General features: G+C 37.3%; 1 protein-coding gene across 2 annotated transcripts in view; it reads left to right on the top strand.

Annotated features, from left to right (window-relative positions):
• The window catches only part of PCSK5 (proprotein convertase subtilisin/kexin type 5), a 233,322-nt gene that overhangs the window by 55,542 nt on the left and 151,922 nt on the right, over nt 1-25,858 (top strand). For both annotated transcript variants that reach the window (XM_056514814.1, XM_056514815.1), the window contains exons 4-5: nt 21,143-21,286; nt 23,516-23,592. In XM_056514814.1, the coding sequence (XP_056370789.1) occupies nt 21,143-21,286; nt 23,516-23,592 (221 nt within the window). The remainder of the gene's footprint in view (nt 1-21,142; nt 21,287-23,515; nt 23,593-25,858) is intronic.

The following is a 25,858-nucleotide window of genomic DNA, read 5'->3' as shown; positions in this document are numbered from 1 at the left end:
CCTTTTATTCAAAGGCTTTGTCAAGTCATATCTGATTAATGTTTTTCCTCTCCAAGGTTTTTCCTCACAAGTACCACTTGTAATTTTAATTTTTTAGGCTAGAAATAATGCATTTTTATTTGTTGATATCCATGGCAAAAAAGTTACAAGAGAAAATCAGTCATTTTTTCTCTTTTGAGCCATCACAGCATTTAAAAGAAAGAAAAGGTTATTTTCTTCTGACTTCCCTCCCCCCAAAACAAAGAAAGTTGGAAAAAAGTAAATTTCTTCAGCATAACTTCTGAATCTTGAGGCATCCGTGCTTCAGAGTAAAACAGAATATTTTTATAGACTAATTAGCATATGAAACTTTACCAATCCAACTGTTGTTCAGAAGTGACCTACAGAATCAGGTCCAGTTTGCTCGGAATAAACTGATATAAAATAAAAAACATCCCTAGTTAACATCCTCTTCAAAATTTTGAGTCGAAAGACAACTACGTCCCGTATGTCATTCCCAGAGCTCAGCTACCTTCATACCATCATGTTAAATTTAATAAAGGTCTTCTCTTCCACTAATGTTTACAAAATAACCTGTTGGCCAATAATTGGATTAATTATATACAATCAGTTTGCTGGTTTTGGCTGAAAGAGGTTGAAGTCAGCTGTTCTGTATTTTTTATTTTGCTTAACTTGGAGCTAACAATAAAAAGTGTCTTCAGAATGACTGAGGTGGCTTTGTGCCTAATCAATTTCACTGTGTCTGCCAGTTGTTTAAATGAGTTTCTTTCTCTTGTCTGCATAGGAAGCTATAGAAAGTAAATATGTCAATATATATTAAAAACAAGATGAGTAAATATATTTAAAAAATAGAAATATATGCAAAGTTGTGGTTAATATAACTAACTTTTGCAGACTTCAGTCAGAGTACTGTTGTTGTTGACCATCTCTTCCTGTTCCCCACTTCAAGAGGAGCTTCGTAGTCGTAGGCTGAAACTGGAATCTCACAGGCACAGGAGGCACAGCTTTCTGCAGTTGTAATTTACCTGTATGGATTTTTTACATTTTTTACAAATAAGAAAAACATATTAGAAAAGCATAATGAAAACACGTATTTTTTCAAAAACTCCTGAATACATACTCAAATAGAAGTCAGTAAACCTAAGAGAACATACAGTGCCTGACTGTGCTGTTTGTCCAACAGATTGTGAGAACTAGGTTCTAGTTCTGTGGGCTTTTCACAAACAAGCAGATCAACAAATGCTGTGTGTTTTAGGGTGTTCAGGGTGGAAGAAGATTATAGCAGGGCCAGCAAGGCACAGTAAAACCATGTGACTGAACTGTGGTGGAAATGAACATTTGCCAATTACTTGGTGAATAATAACAAAGTAATTTCTTGGATCAAATAGCTATGTAACATTGTTGCACAATTATAGATGTAGAGTGATGTACTGAGGTTTTTAGAAAGCTGTTGAAGGTAAAAGATTTGCTGAGAGGCCTCATTAGTCAGTATTGGTCATCAGTCATCACATTTATTGGTATATTTGCACTGTAAGGTTTCTGATATAAACAGGTGAAATGTAATTTATATTGCAATTGAGAGCAATCCACCATGCTAAATTATTTGCATCTAGGGCTTGCTGTCTTGAGCTCTGATGCGGAAACCAGAACCCTGGGAAAATTGCTCACTTTTCACTTTCAGTGAGGACTGTGAAGCAAGCACTGCTTTGAGCTTCAATGAAGTGTCTGGTGACCCCAGTTTACTTCATTTCTTCAGAAAATTCCTCCAGTGTGCTACACAGTGCTCTCCAGTTACAGCTGCGAGTTCCCAGGTGAGCTGTACTGGCTCGCAGGGAGGGACAGACCCTTCTGCTCTGACACAGTATAGTTGACCCTGGATGGCAGCCAGAATGGGACTAATAAACCTTTATCAGCAGTGAGTAATGTACATTTCTGAACGTCTTGTAGCCATGGAATAAGGTGGAGGTGATGAGTTAGACAGGGGAGTAGCCTCCCTTATGCCACTGATGAGTTGGCTTGCTTTGTGCCTCTCCTCCCAGTAAAAGATTTTACATCCCTGGCCTTGCCATTAATGAGGACAGCTATGGTGGGTGAGACTGTGAAAGGAGACAGAGGGACAAAGGAAGGAGTGACAGGAGCCTGATGAGATGGGCTGGAAAGAGGTGAAAGAAGAAGGAGAGGTCACAGTGGATCTGAGTGCTGGCCCAGGTCCGGGGAGGCAGAATTCAAGAAAGAATTTCACCTGCCATATGCTAGCACCACAGCAAATGAATGCATGTCAGTCTCCTTTACGACCTCCTAAAAGTTTGTTTGAGAGCTAAGGAAAAACCTCACTCTCTTTTTATTGCTGTCCCAAGAGCTGTTCTCTCCTTTCCTCTATGGAGTGGAAGCCAAATGGTTGTTCTTTCTGAGGTGGCATGGCATGCTTGAAAGCGTTTTGCATATCTTGTAACTTGGTTCAGTTGTTGCATGCACTTTCATACTGTTGGGTTTTATTGCATGTGTTCTACAAAGTTAAGAAGATGATCTGTGACTTAACTTCAGCAGAAGTGCTGCTAAAAGAACCACTCTGCCTGCCAAACATTACCTTGCAAATCTACATGTGGAAACGTGTTTTGTTGGTCTCTGTGGACAAGGCAGAACAATAGCTTGAGGTCAAGCAATACACAGTATGACCTAAATTAATTTCCTTTCGGAAGACAGCAGCATATTTAAGTAATCAAAAGCCTGTAGAAATTGATTTATCCATGTCTACTGAAAAGATATTATTAATGGAGATAGTTTAGCAAGATTAGCAAATAGTTTGAAGACAGATGGACTAGATAGGCTTCTTGGTCTGTTCCTTTGGAATGTTCAGTTCTGGCTCCTAGATAAGCACCTGGAAGTGCCCAGGAACACAAAATGGAAGCCAGCATTATCTGGGGGTTGTGCCAGTGTTTTCACTGAAGCAAGAAGCAATACCAAAATAATTTCCATGCTTGCTTTGGGAGACCTTTTCCTGTGTGTCAGAGATTTGGTAATAAATCATATAGCAAAAGCACACATTCCTCTGCCTACTGACTACTGTGATTGTGTGTTTAGAAGCAGAGTATCCACTTCTATCTTCACATGATTTATTTTAAATGATTTTTTTTTTAATGATTTTTTTTTCATTTTTTTTTAAATGATTTTTTTTCAGGCAGCAACTGAGTCACTTTAAGAAATTGTAGGCACTTGTCTGTGTAATGTTCTTCATGGAATATCATATATGTATAATACTCTATTTTCCTGCACTGACTTTTTCTGAGTAGTTTTTGCAGTTAGTAAGGAAATAATAATGCCTCAAAATCTTTGCTGAATTTCTAATGGCATTTGATAAGTACTTGCTTTTAGTTTTTGTATGTCATACTGGGGCACATTCTGGTATATTTTGGCTTTCATCTTACATTGCACTTCAGCAGGAAAACCATTGATGTATAAAGAGAGATACATAATTACCTTGAAGTAATTTTTTAAATGGTTTTTAATTGTTTTTCCTCTTTACAAAGGAGAAGGAATCATTGCTTTCCAAGAGCAGTTTTCCAGAGCAACTGCTTAGTTAACTATCCACTTCTCAGATTTTTAAAAATCAAAATCAGGTAATGTCAAATAGCAAAACAATTTCTTATGCCACACAGTACTGAATACTGTATTAATTTACTGAAAAAAGGAGAGGTAATTTAATTAATAGAAAAAATACTGGTTTGTTTCAAACTTTATGTCTTGTTTTGCTGTTGTTTGCATCCTAAAATTGCAGATGCTTCAGGAAAGGTGTATCTACTTAAATAATATTTTACACATTTTTTCACCTAAAGAACTAGCATCAGAAATGCCAAAAAAGACCAGAAGTACACAGCCACAGTGTGGAATTAATTCTGAGGCTTGCCTGTCTTGTGGTCTAATTGATAAGAAATGAAATAGTGTGACGTGTTAGGTTTGCCCTCATCAGAGGCATACTCGTAACCTATGAGACTTCTAGAAACTTCTGACACAAACAGTTACTATATTACTTCCCAGTCAGGAGGTAAAAATTAGGTGTTATGCAATTGTAAGGCAATTTACTAACCATTCAGTATATAGGATCAAGGAAAGTCTGGATAGTGCTTTCAGTCATATTATTTAGTTTTAGGTACTATTGTGAGGGGGAGGAAGTTGAATTTAATAATCCTTGTGGGTTCCTTCCAACTTGAGATATTCTGTGATTCTTTGAGGAGATCTTGATGTGTGTCAAAAAAGAAAATGGAGAGCAGTATTTAGTTTTAGGATGTTATGTCTTGTCCCAATTGTTAAAAATCAGTATGCCCCTTTAACTGGAGACAGATGCCATATAGACCCCATGGAATGAGGTCATCAGAACTCCAGCTTTCCAGATTCCTGCATCTATGTTCAGTTGTGTCTTCCTGTATATATCACATGAGCAAATGTTGTGGCTAAAATTACCAGTTGGTAGAGCAGCTTAGCTCTTGCTGAGCCTTTTTCAATATTAATTCGTGGTCCTTTTTTGTCCATGTTTTTAAAAAGCCCGCAAAGCACATTCAAACTGCTCCCTTCTCCTCCCAACAACAGAAGAAGAAAATGCATGGAGGACAGACACTTCAATAAAGTGCACTCTGCAGTACTTCATTAAATGCAGGTCACCCTTGGCATTACTTTTAGATAATTCATACGTGATGAAACCTCTGCTGTGCATTACATCTGCTGCTCAAGCCCTGTGAGTAGGATTTTCATCTCAACCAACAAGGAACATATAGCAGGGGAGACCAACAGTAGAGCAAACTCTATCAGTGCTGTTTTGGAGAGAAGTCCAGCAATTGTTTGCACAACTGCATGACTTTAAATACGTTTTGATGAAAATTAGCCTAAATCAATTGAGCATTTTGAACAAGAGACTAACAGCACAAGACCTTGAATCTCCTTGAGGAGAGGCAGATAGAGCTTTTTAGAAAATATTCCGATTCTAATATGTGGAGCAATATAGGCAATATCTGTGTTTGCTCTTTTGCTGAGAAGATTACAAATTCTGCAGAACTCACTGTTTCAAAATGAACTAATTTCCAGCTAACAGCAGAAAAGAAGGTAGGCAGGGAGAGGAAGTATGCAGGAGTGAAGAGCCTCAGATATCCCTGAGAGATGAAAGTATGAATAGTTTATGGTATTAAAGCTGCTTTTGTCTCATCCTTTCTGTAGCGATACAGCTTGTGAAATCGTGAGCAGCATGCCATTTAAGTATTTTTCCTGTCTTCATTGATTTTTATGTGAATTTCTAACAGAACTGTCTTGGGTTGAAGGATGGATATCTGCCAGTAAAGGCAGAAGCTTCTCTTTGAAATGGAGAATGTCAACCCCCTCCCTCTAAATTAGTACAATTTTGAAATTAAGGGGCTCTCAGGCAAAGATATGGGAATTAGGAATAACAGTTCTTTACTAGGAAAATTAAAATAGAAATACAGTATTACAAAGAACAATCCCAAAAATACTGACAGAGTCAGAATACAACCTGAAACCCCATCAATCAGGGTGTTTGGTAGCAGTCCCATTCAATGGTGGCTGCATCCTCCTGCAGTGGCAGATGTGGTTCAGCTGGAGCAGTGCTCCTGTAGAAGGTGCAGTTTTTCTCTGAAGGTCCAGGGGTGATGTGGAAAGGTCCAGCTTTCCTCTGGAATCCAGTGGAAAGATGGTATCTTTCTCAGTTTTTTATCTAGGTAGGAAAGGCTTGGCTCCTCCCCTGGCTGGAGCATCTCCCAGTGGGATGATGTAATTTTATCAGTCATGCAGTGGGACTGAATGGGCCAGCAGCAGATGATATCTTCCTGGAGGGAGGATGGGTTGTGGAAAGGATAAAGATGCTTGCCCCAGCTGGTTTAAAAATGGCCCATGAGCAGATAATATGTACCATGGGGATAAGGAATCACTGCCCCATGCGGCTTCAACAGGTGGTGATAGAATACACATTTCTGGCTACATCAACCCAACACAAGAACAAAGTAAGTTATTTTCAGTTTTGAAAAGTTTGAAACTACATTAAACCCATGTAGTATAAATAAGCACAGTGGCTTAATGAGAAGCAGATATATGATAGACTAAACATGAAGTGTATAGCAGAGTTTCCCTCTCTTGTGTCTTTTGGACAAGACAGTTTATTAATAAACAGTAAACTACTCTTTGGGAGTAAAAATCTCCGGGTTTGGATTTTATGAATATCAGCTCCTAGTTATACAATTATATTTGGAGCCAGAAATCCCATTTAGGGAAAAAAAAAAAAAAAAGAGAGAGAAATTAAGCAAAGAAAAAGCATTTCTGAAGTTACCAAAAAGTCTTCCATACTCTGGTTTAAGTTTGAACCACTTTTTCTTATAAGCCTCCTGGTCTGGCTGAAAATAAGCTGTTGAGTAAAGTTTTTTGAATGCAAGCTTTCACGTGCCTCATTTGGATGGTAGGATACCATTTGGATGTTTATATGATACCAGCTTCTGAAGCACTGAAATCTACATATGCTTTATTAACGAGCACCTCATCTACACATGAATTGAAATGCAGATTAAGAAATTAATACAGCCTACTTAGAAAGTGTTGCATCCTTTACATCTTGGTAATGAGTCAGGTTTTTTTTTCTGCTTACAGAAAACATGATATTGAAAAAAAATTCTAAATTCTTGTAGACCACTGAATTTATGTTGAAGAATCAAGACCCTTTTCTGATGATGAAATTTCCCAAGACAGCATACAAGCTTGAGGCTCTGTGTTCACATTGTACTACAGTATCTTTGCCCCTAGCTCCTCAGTCCTGTCCACATCCTTTGCATCATCTCTTATGACTACCTGAACTACAGAGAAAAAACAAAACAGCAGACAAACAAGCAAACAAAAAAACCCCAACCAACTAAAGAAAAAACACCAGGAAAAAACTCAGAGTAAAGGAAGGTGGATCAAAATTTTCAGTAACAACACTGAGGAGTTAAATTGGTCCAGTACTTGCTACTCTCACATGGTTGTCCTTTTTAAGACATTGCCTTCTGCAATTTCTCTGCTCCCTCTTCAGATTGGTGATGGAACACTACATGAGAGGATGAAAATATTCTGCAAGTGAAAGCATTATTCTACTTTGTGCCCATTGTTTGAATATGTTTCCCAAACACACGATAACATTGACCCATTGTCATTTCTGAAAGGCTCCTACCTTTTAAAGTCACTCACACTGGGCATGAGATGTGGTCTGCTTTCACTTTCACTGTCTGGCTGCTGCTGCTTCACCAGTATTCTAAAGTTTCAGGTATTGATCTCATTGTGTGAAGCAGCTTTGATCTTGTTTGGGACTTCAAACACAGAGATACCTGAAGACCATATTGTGTCAGCTATAACCACTGACACATTCTGAGGACTAATTCAGCATTTATTCTTCTGAATTAATCTACATGGGTGGCCAAACCCACTTTTTAAGCTTGGTTTGTTGCTATACCAATGCCTAGAAAAAATCTTCAGTGGTCTCAGTGTTTGAATGATTCACACACAAGATTCGTCCTATGGTCTGAGAAGTCGAATGATGCCTGAGCCATGCATCTCTTGCAATCTCCTGGCATGTGTGAGAGTGAGTGTGAAGGGAACAGAGGTTAAGATCCATGTTGCCTCCAGGCAGGCACCAAGCAGCAGAGGTCTCCTAAAGCATTCACATTCTGTGGGAAAGGACAGGGACAAATTATACATCTTCATGTGCATTTAGATTAAAAAAAAAAATTAACTTACCAGTTACTCTAAGTTATTTTCCTTGAGGGCATTTGTCAATATGGATACTACTAGGAAACAGATTCATAAAGGAAAATTCAGTCAGAAGGGATGACAGTTCCCCATTTCTCCCTATGGTGGCAAGGAGATTCTAACCACTCTGCATGCAGTTGTTCATTAGATTCATGTGTTGTGTTGGGAGAGGAAGAAGAAAAGTAGTTACTGTGGATTGAAAAGCTCTCACTTAGAATACCATATCCATGTTAAATCCTGGCATCCATTAAGTCAAAGGATGATACGATAAAGTGGCTGAATAGGGGGGAAAGAGCAGCTGTTTTGGCAGTTGGTAAGAATAAAGAGAGAGTGCTTTAATTATAAAGTGCTCCCTGTAATGATGTTGTAGGTGAGATTATGTGTAACAAAGTATACAGGCATGGGATCGGATCTCACTAGAAATAGACATCCACCTGAATGCATTGCAGATCAAGGACAGATTTAAGCATATTCCTAAACTTAATGTATACTTCAATGTTCTGTTGACTTATTTCAGTGTCCTCCAAGACAACATTAACTGGCTGCTAAATGGCTCAAATTTTGTGTGTTAATAAGCCTGTCATTACATTAGTTGGTTTTGTGGATTGTTTTATGTAAAATCCTCTGTTTCTAAAGAAATTGATGAGGGTGTCTGTAAAAGACTGAGATGGATCTTCAGTTGAATTAATATAAAATAATAATATTTGCTATTAATTTTAATTTTATTTATTATTATTGTTGTGTAGTACTTACCAAGGTTATAAGATGAAACTGACTTCTTGCCTTTTTGAGAAATCTTTTTTCCTTGAAAAAAATAAAAACTCATATTAATAGCAAAACAAACACACAAACCCGTATTTTTCTGTTTTAAAATAATAAATATCTATGTAGTGATGCTTAACAACTAAAATTTCTAAAATTTTGCTCCAGAAATAATAAAAAATATGTTTTCAAAATTTTATTCAACTTCTTTTCAAAAATGTTGTCACCAGCTCCTAAATGTAGATGTGTTGCATTAACTTTGGCATAAAATAAACACTGTTGTTTTCAGAAATCAGAGGGTCTGGGTGCGGGTGGGCCTCATTTCTAATTAAAATCAATTCAGGAGCATAATTCTGGTTGAGTTCAGTAAGAACTTTCATGAGCAGATTCACAAAAAGTGAAATATTGCAGTGCTGTAAGTCTGCTGGACTTCAGTAGGAACTTTCACAAACATAAGAGTCACCAATAGTGCAGTTTATTGGAGCAACAAATTATAGATTCTTTTAGATAGCCAGTGAAAAATTCACTAGACCTGCAAAATATAAGTGTACCTTGTACGTGTACTGTGTGTACCATACTATATATTAACTATTCCTGAGTATATTCCAACTCAGTTGGAAATGCAAAACTCAGCCAAAGAGGTGCCCCTGTTTTTGGGATAGTAAATGGGAGCAAGCCCATTTACTTATCTGCAAAGTTGGTTGTATTTTCATCCTCTGCCCTAGAGGATTTCAAATGCAGGTTTATACTTTTGGTACTGGAGGTGAGACCAGTCAAATATTCTGTAATTTATGTCATAAATGATGGTGATGGGCAGCCACTTTATATTTAAATGGAGTATCATATTAAGAGTAGCTCAGAGATTACAGACTATGGGTCTTGTGCAAAGGTGGAGCAGAACCTCGAAGGTGAGGGCATCAGTCCCTCTTCCACCTGGCTGATGGCAGCATTAGGGGTCATTCCCCACCTGAGAGCCCATCACTCCTTCAGCAGGCCATCATCACCTTAGCCATACATCTCATGGCATATCTCATAGCTGTAGCCCTAATTCCTGCAAGATGTCAAAAGGAGTAAAAGTACAAAACAACAAAAAAGTACAAAACAACCTCCTGTCAGTTCTGTGCTTAGATCCCCACAGCTACTCATCTGTGAACCAAAAGGTTTTGAGTTTTGTTGCCTCTCCAAAGATGTGAAAAAATTCTTGCTCATTGAAGAACAATTAGACTAGATGACCTTTAAAATCATCTAATTGACTTTTGACATTTTTGCTTAGCATATTTAATTGAGATTTAGTCATAGTAATTAATGTTTCTGTGTGTATTTAGAGTGGAGTTATTAAGGATATGCTTATATTTAAGCCAGCACCCAACTGCATAAACTGAAGCTTCATCTCAAATTATTTGAAGGTATTTAAATAGCAGAAAAATAGCTTAGTTCTCGCATATCATACTTCTTACTGATGCTTCAGTGGAGTTCCTGGCAGAAAGCTACATCAGTCTCATAGAAATCCACACCAGGATCTGAACTAATTTGATTATTTCTCCTTTGGTTTGATTGAACATTGTCTTGATTAAAAATCTTACACTTTTTAGTTGCATGCTTATCTTGGTCTGTACTTACCTTGTTAGGCCATTCTTTACTAGATGAAAGAAATATTTCCCCTTCAAAAATATAACCGTGTTGAGTAATTTGCATTCTGTTGTAAAATGACATCTTTAGCCTCTCAGATAAAATAGGTTCTTTAAGCTTGTTAGGAATCACTGCAAATTGTGTTTACACCACTTCAGACAAGAAAACAAGCAACAACTCAGTGTTCATTCTCCAGTAATATACTCTGTAAAACTTCAATACTAGGCATGTGCATATATGCATATATCATTGCTGTCATTAAGAAGTGTCTTAACCCACTTTTTGCTACCCCACTGCATAACTATCAAATAATAATATGTAGCTTCATAGAGCATCTTTTTGAAGCTGTAGGTGACTTTCTACCTTAGATTTTAAATCCTTTTAACTATAACTGGGTTTCTGTAGACTCACATTTTAAGTCTTGCACTCTTAATTCTATAGGCATAATTTTGTATATGATTGTAAAACTTACAAACACACTGTTTAAATAGGTTCACCTTCATAAGTGATCCAGATCACTGTCTGCTGCTCTCTGTACTTTTAGCTCCACTAACTTTTCTGTCATCAGATTTGCCATATAAGAACAAAGTTCCAGCTTTCATGAACTACAATTAAACAGTGGAGCCTCTTAAGATTTGAGACTTAATAATTGCACATGCTAAGTAATCTTTCCTTAAACAAACTGTATGTTAAGGAATCATAATGGATTCAAAGTACAAACTGATATCTTCTGCTAGCTTCCTTATGAGTGCTTATGTTAAGTGCTTGCAGATTCATACCATGTCTCTAATGGACCCAAAGATCTCATTACAGTTTTTAAGGAAGCAAAAACATTTTTGTAGCATGGTTGTTTTCATGGAGAAACATAGTTTACTGGAGAAACATAGTTTACATAGTATACATAGGTATATTATATTTCCCTGGTAATTCCCCCTTTTACTTTTCAGAACCTTTCTAACTTTGCAACGTATATTTGCACTTTCATTTTAAAATCATATTTGCATTCAAACAACAGACTCTTCAGGAGAAACAAAATAAAGAGGGAAAAGATGATCCGTTTACAGCTCAGATTTGAAAATAGAGTAAGCTGAGATAAGAAAGCTAACTGACAGGAATTGTAGAAGATAGTGATGGTAGGAATGACAAGGGAGAGAATTCAGAGAGTGTTATAACAAATACGAAGAATATTTTGTAGCTGTAATACCAGAAAAAGTGGTGGACACAGGAATTGTCAACAATCATAAAATTAAACTCATACCTTTAGTTTACTTCTGATTGTATTATTTTTTCCTTCTGGCAATGCTCTGAACATAGCTTTCTTTAGTACTTTCTTTATTTTCTCTGCAGGCTTTCTGGATTTGTAAAGATATCAGCAAATTCTGAACACAGTTACCATGAATGGATATAATTTCAGTGCAAAGACTGCCTTATGCACAGTATAAGCCAATAGTCATGACTATGATTTTCCTCCATTTGTTGTTTAGACAAATTACATTTGCTGTGCATAAAAGGTGCATACTCTGAGGTTGTATATTCTCTCTGTCTAGAGGAATACATTCCTATAGTATTAATTCAAAACTCTATTCTCAGTTAGTTCCATGTATTCAATCACTTTATTTCCAGCTGGGAGAAGTTCCTTATAGCACTGCTGAAATCAATGGAATCTGTGTGTCTTTAATGCTAAAGTCAGGGTTTTCTTAAGCAGCAGCTCCCCAAGACCCTTAAAGCTCAATAGACATCAGTCTGTGTCCAGTTCTCCATAAAAATAGTTCTTTCAAATGCACTGGACTTCTCCAGAGCCCTTCTCCAATATCTGTGTTTTCTGAGATAGCTTGAATCCTTACAGTCTGCTGAGATTTCTTGTTTTGACAACGTTTTTACATTCGTTATCTGTTTTGCGCAGTCTTTCTTGCACAACCGTGTCATAAACCTCTGGGCTAATGTTCTCCAGCATTGCAGAGGAACTTCAAAATTTGATTGTCTGAGTCAAATTTCCTGAGACAATAACAAGAATAACTGTGTGATACTTCTTTATCTTATGATAATTTTTTTGCTGTTTCTTTGTTGAGTTTTTGTTTGTGTTCTTGAGTAATCCTTCCTTTTCCTTCCCAGATTCCCCTAGCTTCTCTGGGCTAGTCCTCTCATATATGCCAGATGATCTCAACTGCAAAATGTAACTACCCACCCTCTCTATTGGTTTGGCCTTATCTTCCCAGGTTTCATGTATGCTAAACAGTGGGCCTGGCATTCATCAACCCTAGCACACTGAAATGATGAAAAAGCCTACTGATGCTTACAGCACTTAATTCACTGTAGCCAAGCTAAAATAGCAGCCATTCATCTTAGTCTTCATCTTTGATATTATTTCACAGCATGCATTTCCAGTGTTAGATGGAAAACTTCTATAAGGCTGTTTAAGGAAGGTGTGAAGTGATTTTTGTACTTGTGTCTCAAGAGAGTAGTTTCATGATCCTAAAGTTTGTCCTCTGGCACATTGTAATCTCCTCTGATATCCCTGAACAAATAATGGACCAAGGCTACAATAGTCTGATGGCTTTTATGGTTCTTAGGGAAAATGCTGCTAGGTATCAAGTAGCATAGATGTTTATTCCTGGACTGAATGCACTGTGAAACAGTTTCAGCCTGAGAAACAACACATTGCATTTTCCATTGCTAGTAATGGAATATGGGGTTCTCTTCATATCCTGACCTAAAAGTGCCGTGTATTTCCTATCTGCTTTTATTTCTTGAGAAAGAGTAGGACATGTTTCTTTCCTTCAGCCTCCTGGACATGTCCTCTTGTCTCACATCACTCTCTCTCCTTGTCCCCCTGTCCCCTCGCCCCAGGACATCCAGCCATTAACACCAGATGTCAGCCTCATGGATCAGAGGCACCAGACCACAACATGAAACAGAGGAAAAAGGACTGCAGCAGTGCAAGAGTCATTAAAAGTTGCATACAAGCATTCAGAGTCAACATCTCTTCATTGTTTTCCTTGGAAGTTCTCTTATTCCTACAAGTTCATAACATTCTTATAAAAAGAAGTTTCCTGGTCCATCCTATACCAGTCCCCTGACCAGCCCCAGCTTCCCAAGATAGTATGTTCTTAAACACCACTCTTCCCTTTTCACTGCAAAATGAAAAAAAGAGGGGAAAGAGAAGGAAGTGGATTTGTGTAAGCCCCAGGCTCCTCCCACTCATCAATCAGTTTCTTGGAAGGTCAGTGCTTAATTGAAGCCATCTGCTCAGGGCCTTCTTTCCATGCAGTTATTTCAATTTTGTAGCATGTTTGCTCAAAGTCTAAATAAAACCACCTATGTCTTCCACGCTTCTTAACAAATCAATGCAGAATAAATGCTCTTTGACTTGAAAACAGTTTAAAAAGTAAATTGCGAAGAGTCTGCCTTTAGTATTGTGGCAAGAATCTTTAGAAACTTATGAGAACTATTTTAAAGCAATGTTTACCATCTCTATCTTTAATAGTTTTCTTTAAAATAATGAAAATAATACCAGGTCTAGCTTGAGAGAGAGAGAAATTTGATCTTACTAGAGAACTGCAAATGCATGAACTGATGCATTAAAAAAAAAGCATCTTTAGACTTCTGTAAAACTGCCATATTTTTCTTTCTTTTTTGTGATTTAGAAAAGGTCAATTAAAAAAATGAGTCAAAGGCCATGTAAAATGGTAAAATAGAAAGGATGTCTCTGTGAGGAGTCATTTTTCCTTTGTGAATACTGAATCCCCAGGGTTGATGGTGCGCCGCTGAGGCTGTTCTTCTCACATATTCTGTATAATTAGTAAAAGAAGTTCCATGCTTTTTTTTAATACACAGGACTTTGGACAAGGAAAAATGCATTAACTTTAGATCTCCTTCGTGGCCTTTTCATGCTAAATAGGCTAGATGGTATCAATAGTAGCAGCAGCACCTGTAGCAGTAAGTCATTGTACAGTGATCTTGAGAGAATGTGGCTGCATACAGACATACATTTCAATGCATGCTTCTTTCCTTCTGGCATTTTTTGGCAGTAATCCCAGGAAATTGTTGTTAGTTTTTTTGGGGTTGTTTTTTTTTTTTTTTTTTTTTTTTTTCTCTCTCTGCCTGAAAAGTTCTGCATGCTGTTCTTACATTTCTCCCAGTGCTTCACAGGGAAGAGTCCATACACCTTTCAGCACATGAGAAGTAATGCAAGGATATACAAGATGTACCAGGTCTAATATGCCATTTGTTATCATCGTTGTTGTTTCTGTAGTTGTTCTTATTTATTATTATATTGTAATGAACCTTTCACACTGGTTTTAAAAAGTTTTTAAATGAAACTTTTCATATTTGCCTCTCAGTGGAGGTGGCAGAACATGCGCAATAACTATAAGGTGTTTTTAGCTCCTTTTCTTTCTTGGCTTGAAGGAACTTCTCCTGTTGCCTTCTCCCCTTTCTGGGAAAGAAACAGGACTGCCAGACCAGTGGCAGATATCCTATTGGAAACACAGGCAGGAGCCATGTAGGAGGAGATGTTAGACACAGTTGCAGCTGGGAGAAAAACTTTGCTGTCTGAAGATCTAGAAATAGGGGAGCCTCCTACTCCTAAAAAGAGTGCACTGTCATCAGCCTGTGTGAAATGGGCTTAAAGGGCTTCCCTAAATTAATCCCGCTTTAAGCCAGTCACAGTTTACAGAAAAAACATAAGTACTGATTTTAAAATGTAATGGACTTGTCTTGAACACAAATTTAACACAGTATGAATTACTCTATTTTTGTTAAGAATAGCATGTTTGATCACAGCCAAAAAAATAACATTTATGAACTCTTTATTTTTCATTCCCAAAAATATATGTAGGCTTGTAAGATATTAGATACTCTTATGAATAGAAGAATCCCTTTCATATTGATTTTCTGTTCTTCATTGCTTAAAGAGGAAAAAAATAACATATGTCTGTGATTGTTTTATTGGCCTCTAAGTATATTCTATGTTAATGAAGCAGTGAAGCTTAAGAACCAAATTAATCCCTAAAGTAAATTAACTAAACTCTCTGAAGCTGCACAAGCAATAATTTGGAATTAAATATTTAATATGATGCACTCCTGAAATATTTCTCTTGATACAGGTACAGATCTTTTAAAAAAGTAGCAATTCAGCGAAGCGTGACTCCAGAAGTTGGATAATTATTCATGCAGAATAATCTTGCATTTGAGGTTAATCAGACTCTATATTATCTGCCTTCTCCTGCTAGATCTTAAAAGTATAGTGTGTAGCAACAATCAGAAATAATTTAAAGATATAACTCAGAAGGAAATACTTTTTGGATACAGGTAGTAAGTGCTATTTATCATGCACTAAGTATCAGATTATGCCTAAGAAAAAATAAAAATAAAGATTTGGAAGAATTCCTCCTTCTAAAAATTCTTCATTGATAATATTTTTTTTGGTGATAAAATAATAATGAAAAACTGACAAATACTTTAAAAAAGAAACATTATTTTAATAGTCTGTTTAGAAAATGCAGCTTTCAAGTACTTACTCTTGGCTTCTTGGAGAAGCCAAAAAGTCATTTCAGTAGATCACATTGTCTTATGCCCATTTTGATAAGGACCCTAGCTTTCCAACTCTCTTGATTACTACCTTGCTTGCTTCTTTCATTCCCCTTTAAAAAGGGGATGAAATTGGATCATCTGAAAAGTATAATAAAAATACATTATTAATTTATTTTTTTTTTGCAAGAAAAGAGAGAATAATTGGCAAGTTTTAACTTAAAACACTGCACAAACCTGTACCTCAGAAAGCTGAATGTAGCATTAGGATGTCTCCTCTGTCAAAAAAAGCTTATAACCTTTGCTGCCTGTGCATTTTCCTAGACCAATCTAGGAGAGCCAAATGCCCCACATTACATTCCCTTCACAGAAGAGGGAGACAGTCACTTCTTAAACTCCAGAGAATGTCAGAATCAGCCCTGTGTGTCCCCTTTTTCTCTGCTTGTGTTGATAAAGCTCAAGCCATAGTCCTTCACTGCCCTCCCTCTACGTGTGATCTTGCACAACTTCTGTCCTCTCCATGCCTGCAGGTTAGTAGCTGACAAAACCTTCTGATGCAGAGAATGGGATTCTGGTATTTTTGCTTCTGTCTGTGCCAAAGACCATTTCACTACTACTCTAAGGAAACCAGACTTTGCTGTTGTTGCTGCTTTTGTTCTCAGTACCCCGAGTCTATCTTTTCTAATCCCTGGCTGGAGTCTAGTATTTCAGAGCTTTCCCATGATAGAAGTACAGGTACTCTAAATGAGATCCAGGACTTGCCAGACTCACAGTTGGTATTCAAAATTGTGTCATTCTGATTATCATGTTGTGTTTCTCTATATCCCTGTAGATAAGGACTAGATCTTGCCAAATAATTCCTTATAACTCAAAAACTACAAGAAATCAATGCAAAGAAGTCATGAAGACTTACAGAGGGCACAATATGCCATTTCTGCAAGACTGCACTTCACAGAATTAGGAATTTATGTTTCTGCTTTCTTTTTGTAGACTAATAGGCATTGGTAAGCAAGAGAGAACATAATTTTACAGTTAGTGTTCTTGTAATTTGATTTTCATCTCTGTAATTCCAGAATGTTTTGATCATTGATATGTTTTTGATATTTCAGTTTAACTGTTCAGTTTTGTTTCTGATCCCTAACTGGATATACCAAGACTCCAACTACAAAACTTAGTGTAGCAGACACATTAAGATAATGGTAATGACCGTATGGCAGTTTTTAGAGACGTTTCACAAAATAACCATGAGAATCCATGCTGACTGCAACAGGCAAACTTCAGACAATCTTTCTAATGTCATGTCTGTTAATTATGAAACATCAGGCTTCCAAAATGTTTGTCCAAAGGTATCAAAGATACATCTGGAAATAGATATATTTTGTCTTTTTATGCTCATGCTGAATTTTAAGTATGGGAGAAGTTCAATATTTAAATTTTTTCATGCAATAGCCCTCCTTCTTCTATGTGTACTTCAGAAGTTTTTCCACCTTGTACATGGTTTCTATTAAATACAATTGGTTGTATCATTAACATTTTCAAATTAAACAATCCAAAGAAAAACATCATGTTTTGAATGCCCTTTAAAAAATCTAAATAAAATTACTTTAAATAACTGGGCAAGAGTTTGTTTATTCCTTTTGATGGTACTCTCCAGGCTATGGATGAAAGCAATGTATGTTGAAGCAGTGCTCATTTAATTCAGTTGTCTAGTCATAGTACCAATGCAGGAAATTTCTGAATTACTTTATCTGTTTAGAGAGGCAGAAAATACAGTAGAATAGTCTCTTTTATATTGTTGCCTTTAAAATTCAGAAAACAACAGTTCAAGGGTTGACAGATCTAATAAAAGCTTCCAACCACTGTATTTGTACATGATCATGGCAAAAGTTGTTTTTATTCTAACAAATAAAATTCTAATTCAGATAAAATTTCTAATAAGAAAGAATATGGAAAGTAGATTGCAAATAAACCATAAAATTCAGTACTTGCTCATTGATACAAAATTCAGTCTTCTGAATCACATAACTTTTATTATCATGACAGATGTTTAATAGTATTTATTTTGGATAACATTGTAAATTGAAAAAGTGCTTCCAAATTAATTAAACTAGCCCTCTGCTAACAACCTGACAATGTCATTCAGATTGGTGCTGGAGAAGCAGCAAGTGGTTGAAGAAAAATTATAGAATGGAACCCAGGAAATTTCCTTGCAGGAAATGTTTTTTGAAGGAAAGAGAAATTTTAATCAGTCCAGCAGTTAAGCATCACATAGCTGCTTACTCACTCCCCCAGCAGTGGGATCAGGGAGAGAAGCAGAAGGGTAAAAGCAGAAAAAAAAGAAGGATTTTTGCATTAATAGGGAAAGTTAAATCTGCACACATTAGCAGAACAAAACAGGAAAGTGATTCACTATTTCCCAGGTGTTCAACCATCTCCAGGAAGCAGGACTCCATCGTGTAAAAATTGCTTGGGAAGACAAATGCCATCACTTAGAACATTTTCCTCTTCATTCTCCCCCTCCTCAGCTCTAAGTACTGGTCAGTTGAGGTCACCTGTGTCCCCACTGTGTCCCCTCCCAACTTCTTGTCCACCCCCAGCCTTCTTATTGAGGGAGTGATGTGAAGAGAAAAAAGGGATTTGTCTCTGGTAAGCACTTCTAAGCAATAATGAAAACATTTGTTTTATCCAAAGTGTTCATCACAAATCCTAAACAGCCCCATACTAGCCAATGTGAAGAGAATTAAATCTGTCCCAGCCAAAACCACTCCAAGGGGACAGGAAAGAGTACAAGTGAGAACAAGTAATAGCTAGCATATTAGATGCTGTTGTATGTGGAGTAGCATATCTATACCATATACCATAAATGATATGAAGGGTAATTGCACTCCAAGATTTAAAGCATGCTTGATTATAGACAGACCAGACTGCTTGAAGAGGAAAATGTCCATTCTGATTTATATGAAGAAAATCAGACACAAATATGAGGGAAAGTCTAATTTATGATTAAAATACAGGAATCTTAGATGAGATGTTGAATTAAACAAAACTGGAGTTTCAGTGGTTAAAGACATTACTGGAACAGAAAAAAAAAAAGGCTAGAAACAGTGCAGGGATTAAAAAGCGCATAAAAATAATTGAATAGAAAACAAAAGGTAGTAGAGGTTAAAAAAACCAGATGCTCTTCTAAATAGCACATGAAAAGTTTTTTTTTATTGTAATGATAATAACTGAACCCTTCATCTGCTGTTGAACTACTCCCATTTGGATGCTTCTTTGCTGCCTTTATGTTTTGTATCTTATGTTAGCATATGCTGTGTACTAAAGCCTGTGCACCCACAGACTGCCTTACCTTTTGTTAATCGATTTGACCTCATGTGTCTTGAGAGAATCATCAGAGCCCACAGTAAGGCAAGAGATGTCTTTCCTGGTTGTCTCCATGCACGTAGCAAAGGCCCCTTCAGTCACCACCACAAAAGCAAATATTCAGGTAAGGCAAGTGAGGGCAGTGGACTCATGAAGAGAAGTACTGGTGACCTTCTGGCAGAGGTCCAAAGAACTTGCAAAGAAATGGGGATTAAAATACCCATATGCTTGCTCAGCCTGTGTGGTTTGGCTGGCATAAAAGCAAAATAACGAGCTCATCCCCTAGGAGGAGAAGACAAGACATTAAGCAAAGCAGCTGAGGGTCATTTGGCATTTGAAAAATGGGGATAAAGGCACAGTGTAATGGTCCAGTAAATCTGACTGGAGGCTAGAGCCAGGAATCCTGATTGCACATTGTAGCTCACTCTTGGGTTTACCCTGTGGCTAAAGGCTGGTGATTCCACCTTCCTGTCTCTTTGTCTTCACATCAGAAAATGTTGAGGATGATATTAAATACTTTTGCAGGTATTTTCTGATACTTAATTTAGTAACATTTTGAAAAAGACAGTTGTACCTGGAAACATTAAATTTGTTTAACCACAGTTTGTATATTAGAAATCCTCGTGTGTACAACAATTACATTCAGACAGCAAGTTTACACTGTAATTAATTTTGTAAAACCATCAGCATGAGCATTTCCAGGCAATACAGAGAACAAAAGCTACACATTCCTTGGAACTGGTCCCTGAAGTCCTTTGTGTGGGGATGGATAGAAGAGAGAGACAGATATTTGTGGGCACAATGGAAAGACCTTGAGAGAGACTTTATATCATGTATAATAATACAGCCTTGCTCTAGTAGTAACAAATGACCACTCTTAAATCCTCTGATTTGGGTGGTAAACTGGAGGAAAAGGAGGAGAAAAATTATGATTTAATAGAAATCAGTTTGCACATAGGATTGCTAATGGTTCTTCAGTGTGCTGACTGGAGGAGACTAAGGTGGAGTGCACCCCTCCAAATCTGTTTACTCCTTACAAGTTGTAGAGTGACAAGACATGAGACTGGAGTGGAGACATGAGGTGGTGGGGCAGGGATTGAGATGGAACATGTTCTACAGCTGCTGCTGTTAGGATACAAATTTCTTCCTAATTTTTTTTTTTCTTCCTCCCACCCTTTGCTTTTACCCTTCCCTTTACCCCCTCTTTTTTTCTCTTTTTGCTCGTTCCTCTGTCTGAGCCTGGCGGAGCTGCAGGAAACCAGTGCTGATGAGAGAAGTCCACTGAACTAATTTCACAGGGGAGGGCTGTATGTGTGGATTGGAGAGTGGCTAATGGGGCATTGCAAATACCTGAGGGTCGTGTCTCATTGCCATGGCGAGCCAGATTTCTTCACATGAACTGGGTGCATTTGTGTCTAGAAGAGGCTTTCAGCTTTAATGTACACTAGACTTTCTTTCTCCATCATACTGGACTTGGTTGCTCTGAAAGCTGTACCCCAGGCTGCTGTCAATCAAGACTATCTACAATTCATCCAACCCCCTAAGATTCAAGTTTTTCAGGGTGGTATTTTCATTACAGGTTCTTAACTGCGGCTCATCTCCTGCTGATACTGCACAAAACCTGCCAAAAGCCTTCTTTTGTAGATAGAAATGAATCTTGATTAGTTTCCAAACATTCTGTCAAGAAATTTTACACAGCATGTAGGCTTTAAAGAGCAAGGTGGTTTTTTTTCCATGACCATTTTAGAACAGGCATTTGTCTACGTCTATTCACATATGGTTTGGTTTTTTGGGAAAAAAAAAAAAATTCAAATATTTCAAATTCAGTACAGCTGAATGCTTCCCTTTTGTAGTGCTTAGCATGGAGAGTTATCAGAAAGTGAAATAAGTGGGACTAGTAGATTTTATACAACTTGCATTTCTCTTCTAATTATTTTCTGTCTAATTAAGGTGTATAGTTCCTATTCAAATCGTTATGTTCATGTGTGATTTTAAATGGTAATGTCAATGTAAGTATGATAGTATTTTGATCCCTCACTGCTCAGTAATCTGCAATATACAATGTCCTTATCTGCTCTTCTCTCCCCAGCACTGCAGTGACAACACCCACCATTGCCAATCAGATATGAATATAGTAGGTGCTTGGAAGAGAGGTTACACTGGAAAGAATGTTGTGGTCACCATCCTGGATGATGGCATTGAAAGAAACCACCCCGACTTGATGCAGAACTATGTGAGTGTCCACAAGAGTCCAGATTTCAAACTCAAAAATAATCTGCTGCTTCTAGAAAGGTGGAGGAAGAGAGGAGGGAAGGAGGAAGAATCATACAAGTGTTTCCTCAAACATTAACATCAATGGGGGGAAAACAGTTTTTGATGATGTGTATTGTTTTAGTTAAGGCTGTGTTTTGTCTGTACATATTTAATATCTGGATGCCTCTTGTAGCTGAGTCCTGAATTTCTGAAGGACTGGAACCAATTACTGGATATTTTTTGTCTCTTCTGCAATTTTTTTATTTAATATCTTCACACTCTCAGAACTTAGAAATGGAATACACTGCTTTTCAGTTAGTATATGCAGCTGAATTCCATATTTGGCCAATACATTTAGTCAGTGAGACAGAAGCTTTTCTCAAATACAATAATTTTACATTTTGCACTAATTTATATTTTGCATTAATTTTTAAAGCTACTTATCATACTGCTAGAAACAATACAAGAGGAAAAGTATATGACCTTTCATGATTTACTCAAAGACAGATGTAGAATATTCTGTTGTAGAATATTCTTTCTAGTAAATCTCTTTTAACTCTACTGAGGCCCCTCACAACTTCTAATAGAGCTGCATCCATTGTCTTCTATGTTCTGTGTCTCACATTGCCTCGGGAGGTTTCTGTTTGCTTGTGGTTCACCATGTTTAGATGACTGATTTCATCTGTCTTGGAAGCTAATAACATAAGGACAATCTTTTTCTCTGGTGGGTTGCTTCCTGTGTTGGTGTTGGAATGAAGCTGCTCAGAGCATCAGGAGTGACTTGTCCTGTCATTTGGAAGTAGGCATTAGCTGAAGGCATGTAACTGTGAGGAACTAGTCTGAAATAAAGTGTGTAAGGTGTACTTCTTCACAGAGTAATAAAAGAAGCAAATATCTTTGGATTGAGCTGGACTGGTGAAGATGACCAGCGCAAGGCATGCATGTACTTTCATTCCCATTACAAATGTTGGTCTTGTTAAAGAGATCAAAATACAGGCTTTTTGCCAGCAAGCTTATTTTCTTGATAGAGCATTAAGAGATCATGACAAAGACATCTTTAACAACCCATTAAAAACTACAATTGCATCCACAGTTTAAAGCCACTTTTTTTAAATTAGTCATATGTATCCTTGCTTATGCTAGTGTGTAACTCAGTTTGGAAGATGTGAAAACACAAGTGGGGGGCAATTGCCAGATTTGTCAATGTATGTTTGACCCTAATACATGACACATCTTTCATTTTAATATCTTAAATTAATTAAATAAAATAGATATAATTTTACCTCCTCAGTAAATGACCCACATTGTATCATGTCACCTCACTCCAGTACTGTCCTACCACTGAATTTAAAGCAACTATTTATATCCTTACCACTCCTTTCACCCTTTCCTCACACCAACCAGGAGTTCCCCAAATTCACAAGCAGTACACATTGCTGGTTTGATTACAAATGCCTTCTACATCTCAGATTATAGGTGATGGGGCTTCAAATAGGAATATTTGAGGTGGATGTGTAATTGGTTTTGAACAAACAAGAGTTTATATATTGCTGCTTGCCATGTCAACACACCACATGCTACTGCATCAATTAGTGAGAGCTATACAAACCAGCAGCTGTTCACTCTATGAGCTGTTTTCAGCTGTAAAAACCATGATAAATATGGAGCAAAAAGACAGATATCTTGCAGATATTTGAAGCAGTTGTACATACTCCCAAGGAAATGAGGAAGCAGTTTGTGTTGTTTTTGAAGATGTAATTTTATAACAATATTCTTAGGAAAATTATATTATTCTTATTTCTTGAAACAATGGCTGGAATTTCATTATAGTCATGCAGACAAATTTTTGAATCTTAAAACATTCAGCAAAATTCCATTTTCGAGAATGAATTCTCTTAAATTCCAGAAGGTTCTTAAAAGAAAGGTAGTCTTCTGGTTAAATGAAACACTATTTTCTATTTCCTCCCTAGTGCCGGACCTATACTTTTTCAGAGCATTTTTTATTCTTCTCTGTTTCCCAAAATTTAAATAAAATATATAATTCCCATATATAAAATATATATTCCCATATATTCCTAAAAGACAGCCACCATAAAACCACAGGAATATTAGTTAGACTAATTACTCACTTGTAGGAAACTGCTAACAAATGTATAGGCCACGAGTCTAATTCATTAGCAACTGGTTTTCTTTCTTTTGTTGGATACAGGATTCGCAGGCCAGTTTTGATGTAAATGGAAATGATTTTGACCCTATGCCTCGATATGATGCCAGCAACGAGAACAAGTAAGGCATTATGACACCCTTGACATTTTCAATCTGAGCCATCAGGTAGAAAGTACCAATTTGTCTATGAAACTCTACAAAATTTGATTCCTCATAAAACAGAATGATCGGTGTTAAAATCTTCATGAAATACATATTTTTGTCTTCCATGCACACATATAATTCTTTGAATGCATTTGAAACTATCTGAAAACTAAAAATTAGTCTGAGAGTTCTGGGCACATGAAATGAAGCATTTTCAATCCCTTTGGGAGGCATAATAATGGGATTACTTGCTTTTCTTAAATATAATTTCATTGAATTATTAGGGGATTATTATGTGTTGTAGCTGTCCTAGTTTCTGACCCTCTTGAACTTCGTAGAATTTTTTTATTGAAGTAGGCAGGCTCATGGAGGTTGTTGCTTTTTTTTGCCCCCCAACAATGTTTTTTAAAGTGATGGAGATTTTTCATTTGGAGTTTGATAGAATACAGAAGTGGGAATTCTGGCAGGTTATATCTGTATCACATGACTAGTTGGAGATACCTCAAAGAATTACATATTTCCCCTTCGGAGTTCAACCTTCTGATATTTCTGATTCCATCTCTGGTCTTTGGATGTGCTCTGGTTAAGGCTTGGGGAAAATCAGGGAGGCCACCACACCTCACTTCACCACGTGGGCTTCCTTTCTGCTCAGCAGATATTTGAGGACAGTTATTTGTTGGTAACATTTTCTTAGCTAGGTACTTGGGAGAAAGAAACATCTTTCTATGGAATTGCATCATTTGAAGGAAGGAGAATCCTACTTGTCAGTATGTTTACTGTGCATTTTGTTTTCTTGAGGTTTGGGTTGTCTTTGTTTGTTTTTTTTTAATTGTGAAAAGCATTTAATACTCTCTGCCCCAGGAAAGAAACTTCACAGGTTGAAATCTTATTTTACACAGGTAAAATGCTTTGGGGGTTGTGTTGTTTCTGTCTTACAAACAAATTTTGTCCAGAAGAATGTGGCAAGTGAAAGCTGGGAGCCAGCTGCAAAACTCAACATTGATTTAACTGCAGAAACAGTTGGATCAACCTTGGATCACACATTGATGGGAGGATCCTCTCCTGGTCGAAACCTTCTTCATAAAGGCAGGGAAGGGTGTTACATCCTAAAAGGACAGGTAGAAGAACAGGGCCTCAGTACTTGCCCTCTGCAAATACTCTTCAGCTGAGCTGCAGGTTTGCATCACAGCACATCCCTCTCTTCTGCTGTTCACCACACCTATCCTTACACACACTTCAAGGACACTTCCTAGCTCATCTGTGTGATGTTCCTCTTCTTGGACTTGGGGCATAACAAGGGTACAGTTGAAGACTTCCAAATTTCAGTGCACTTTCAAGGATTTCTGGGTGCAGCAAGAAGCCACATACCTTCACCTGTGAAGTTGAATTTTTTTCTTTGGCTGAGTAGTGAAGTCACTTTCTTACAAAGCATGTCCAGAAAAGAGAGTCTGCTTTCTCTTTTATTAGTAGTTAAAGTTTTATACAGAATATAAATTTGGGCTGTTTCTTTCATCTCCTAGAGCCTAAGAGATTTTAGTTTTCATACCCTTGCCTCCCCCTTAAGTATTTTCACTGCCCAGCCTCCAAGATTCTGCAGTGAAGTGTAGTAGTGGTGGTAGGAGGGCGAAAGCTGTGCTGTACTGAGCTTTGTCACTGTTACCAGGAGGTACAGTGTCAGTGTAGAGTCACTTTTGGACACCAAGGATACATGAAGCATGTTTTCAGTATAACTTTACCTGGCAGTCTAACTTAGAGGCTCAATGTTTCCAATTAGCAGATACACAAAGTGTGATGAACAGCAGCTAACCACCTTCAGTTTTTGCAGCTTTTGCCCTTTTTTCCTAATTGCCCCTAGACTAAACTAGAATCAAACCATTACACAGATGCTGAAAAGCACTACTAATATCATGTCCATATTTTTTGTATCTAAAATACCTTCAGAAACTGGAGCAGGAATTCAGATTGTCCAGCATACATGGTTGGCACTAGATACTCAAGTTGTGTCAGGAAGTCGAGCTAAACAGAGGCAGGGAACATTCTAAAAATCATGTCTTGTAAAGACTTCATAATGTGTAGATCAGTTTGGTTTGATTCCTGCTTCCTGTGGTAGCAGCTGGACAGACAAAATTGTGTAATAGTGATTTGGGTTTTTCAGTGGAGGTGGGATGTACAAATGCGCTGTCATTTTTAAGATGATCTAGTTTATCCTGCCTCATTTTATAATCCAACCTTAAGGGATGGG

Source organism: Oenanthe melanoleuca, chromosome Z, assembly GCF_029582105.1.
Source record: "Oenanthe melanoleuca isolate GR-GAL-2019-014 chromosome Z, OMel1.0, whole genome shotgun sequence".
NCBI lineage: Eukaryota > Metazoa > Chordata > Aves > Passeriformes > Muscicapidae > Oenanthe > Oenanthe melanoleuca.
This window is presented reverse-complemented; position numbering and strand designations above follow the sequence as displayed.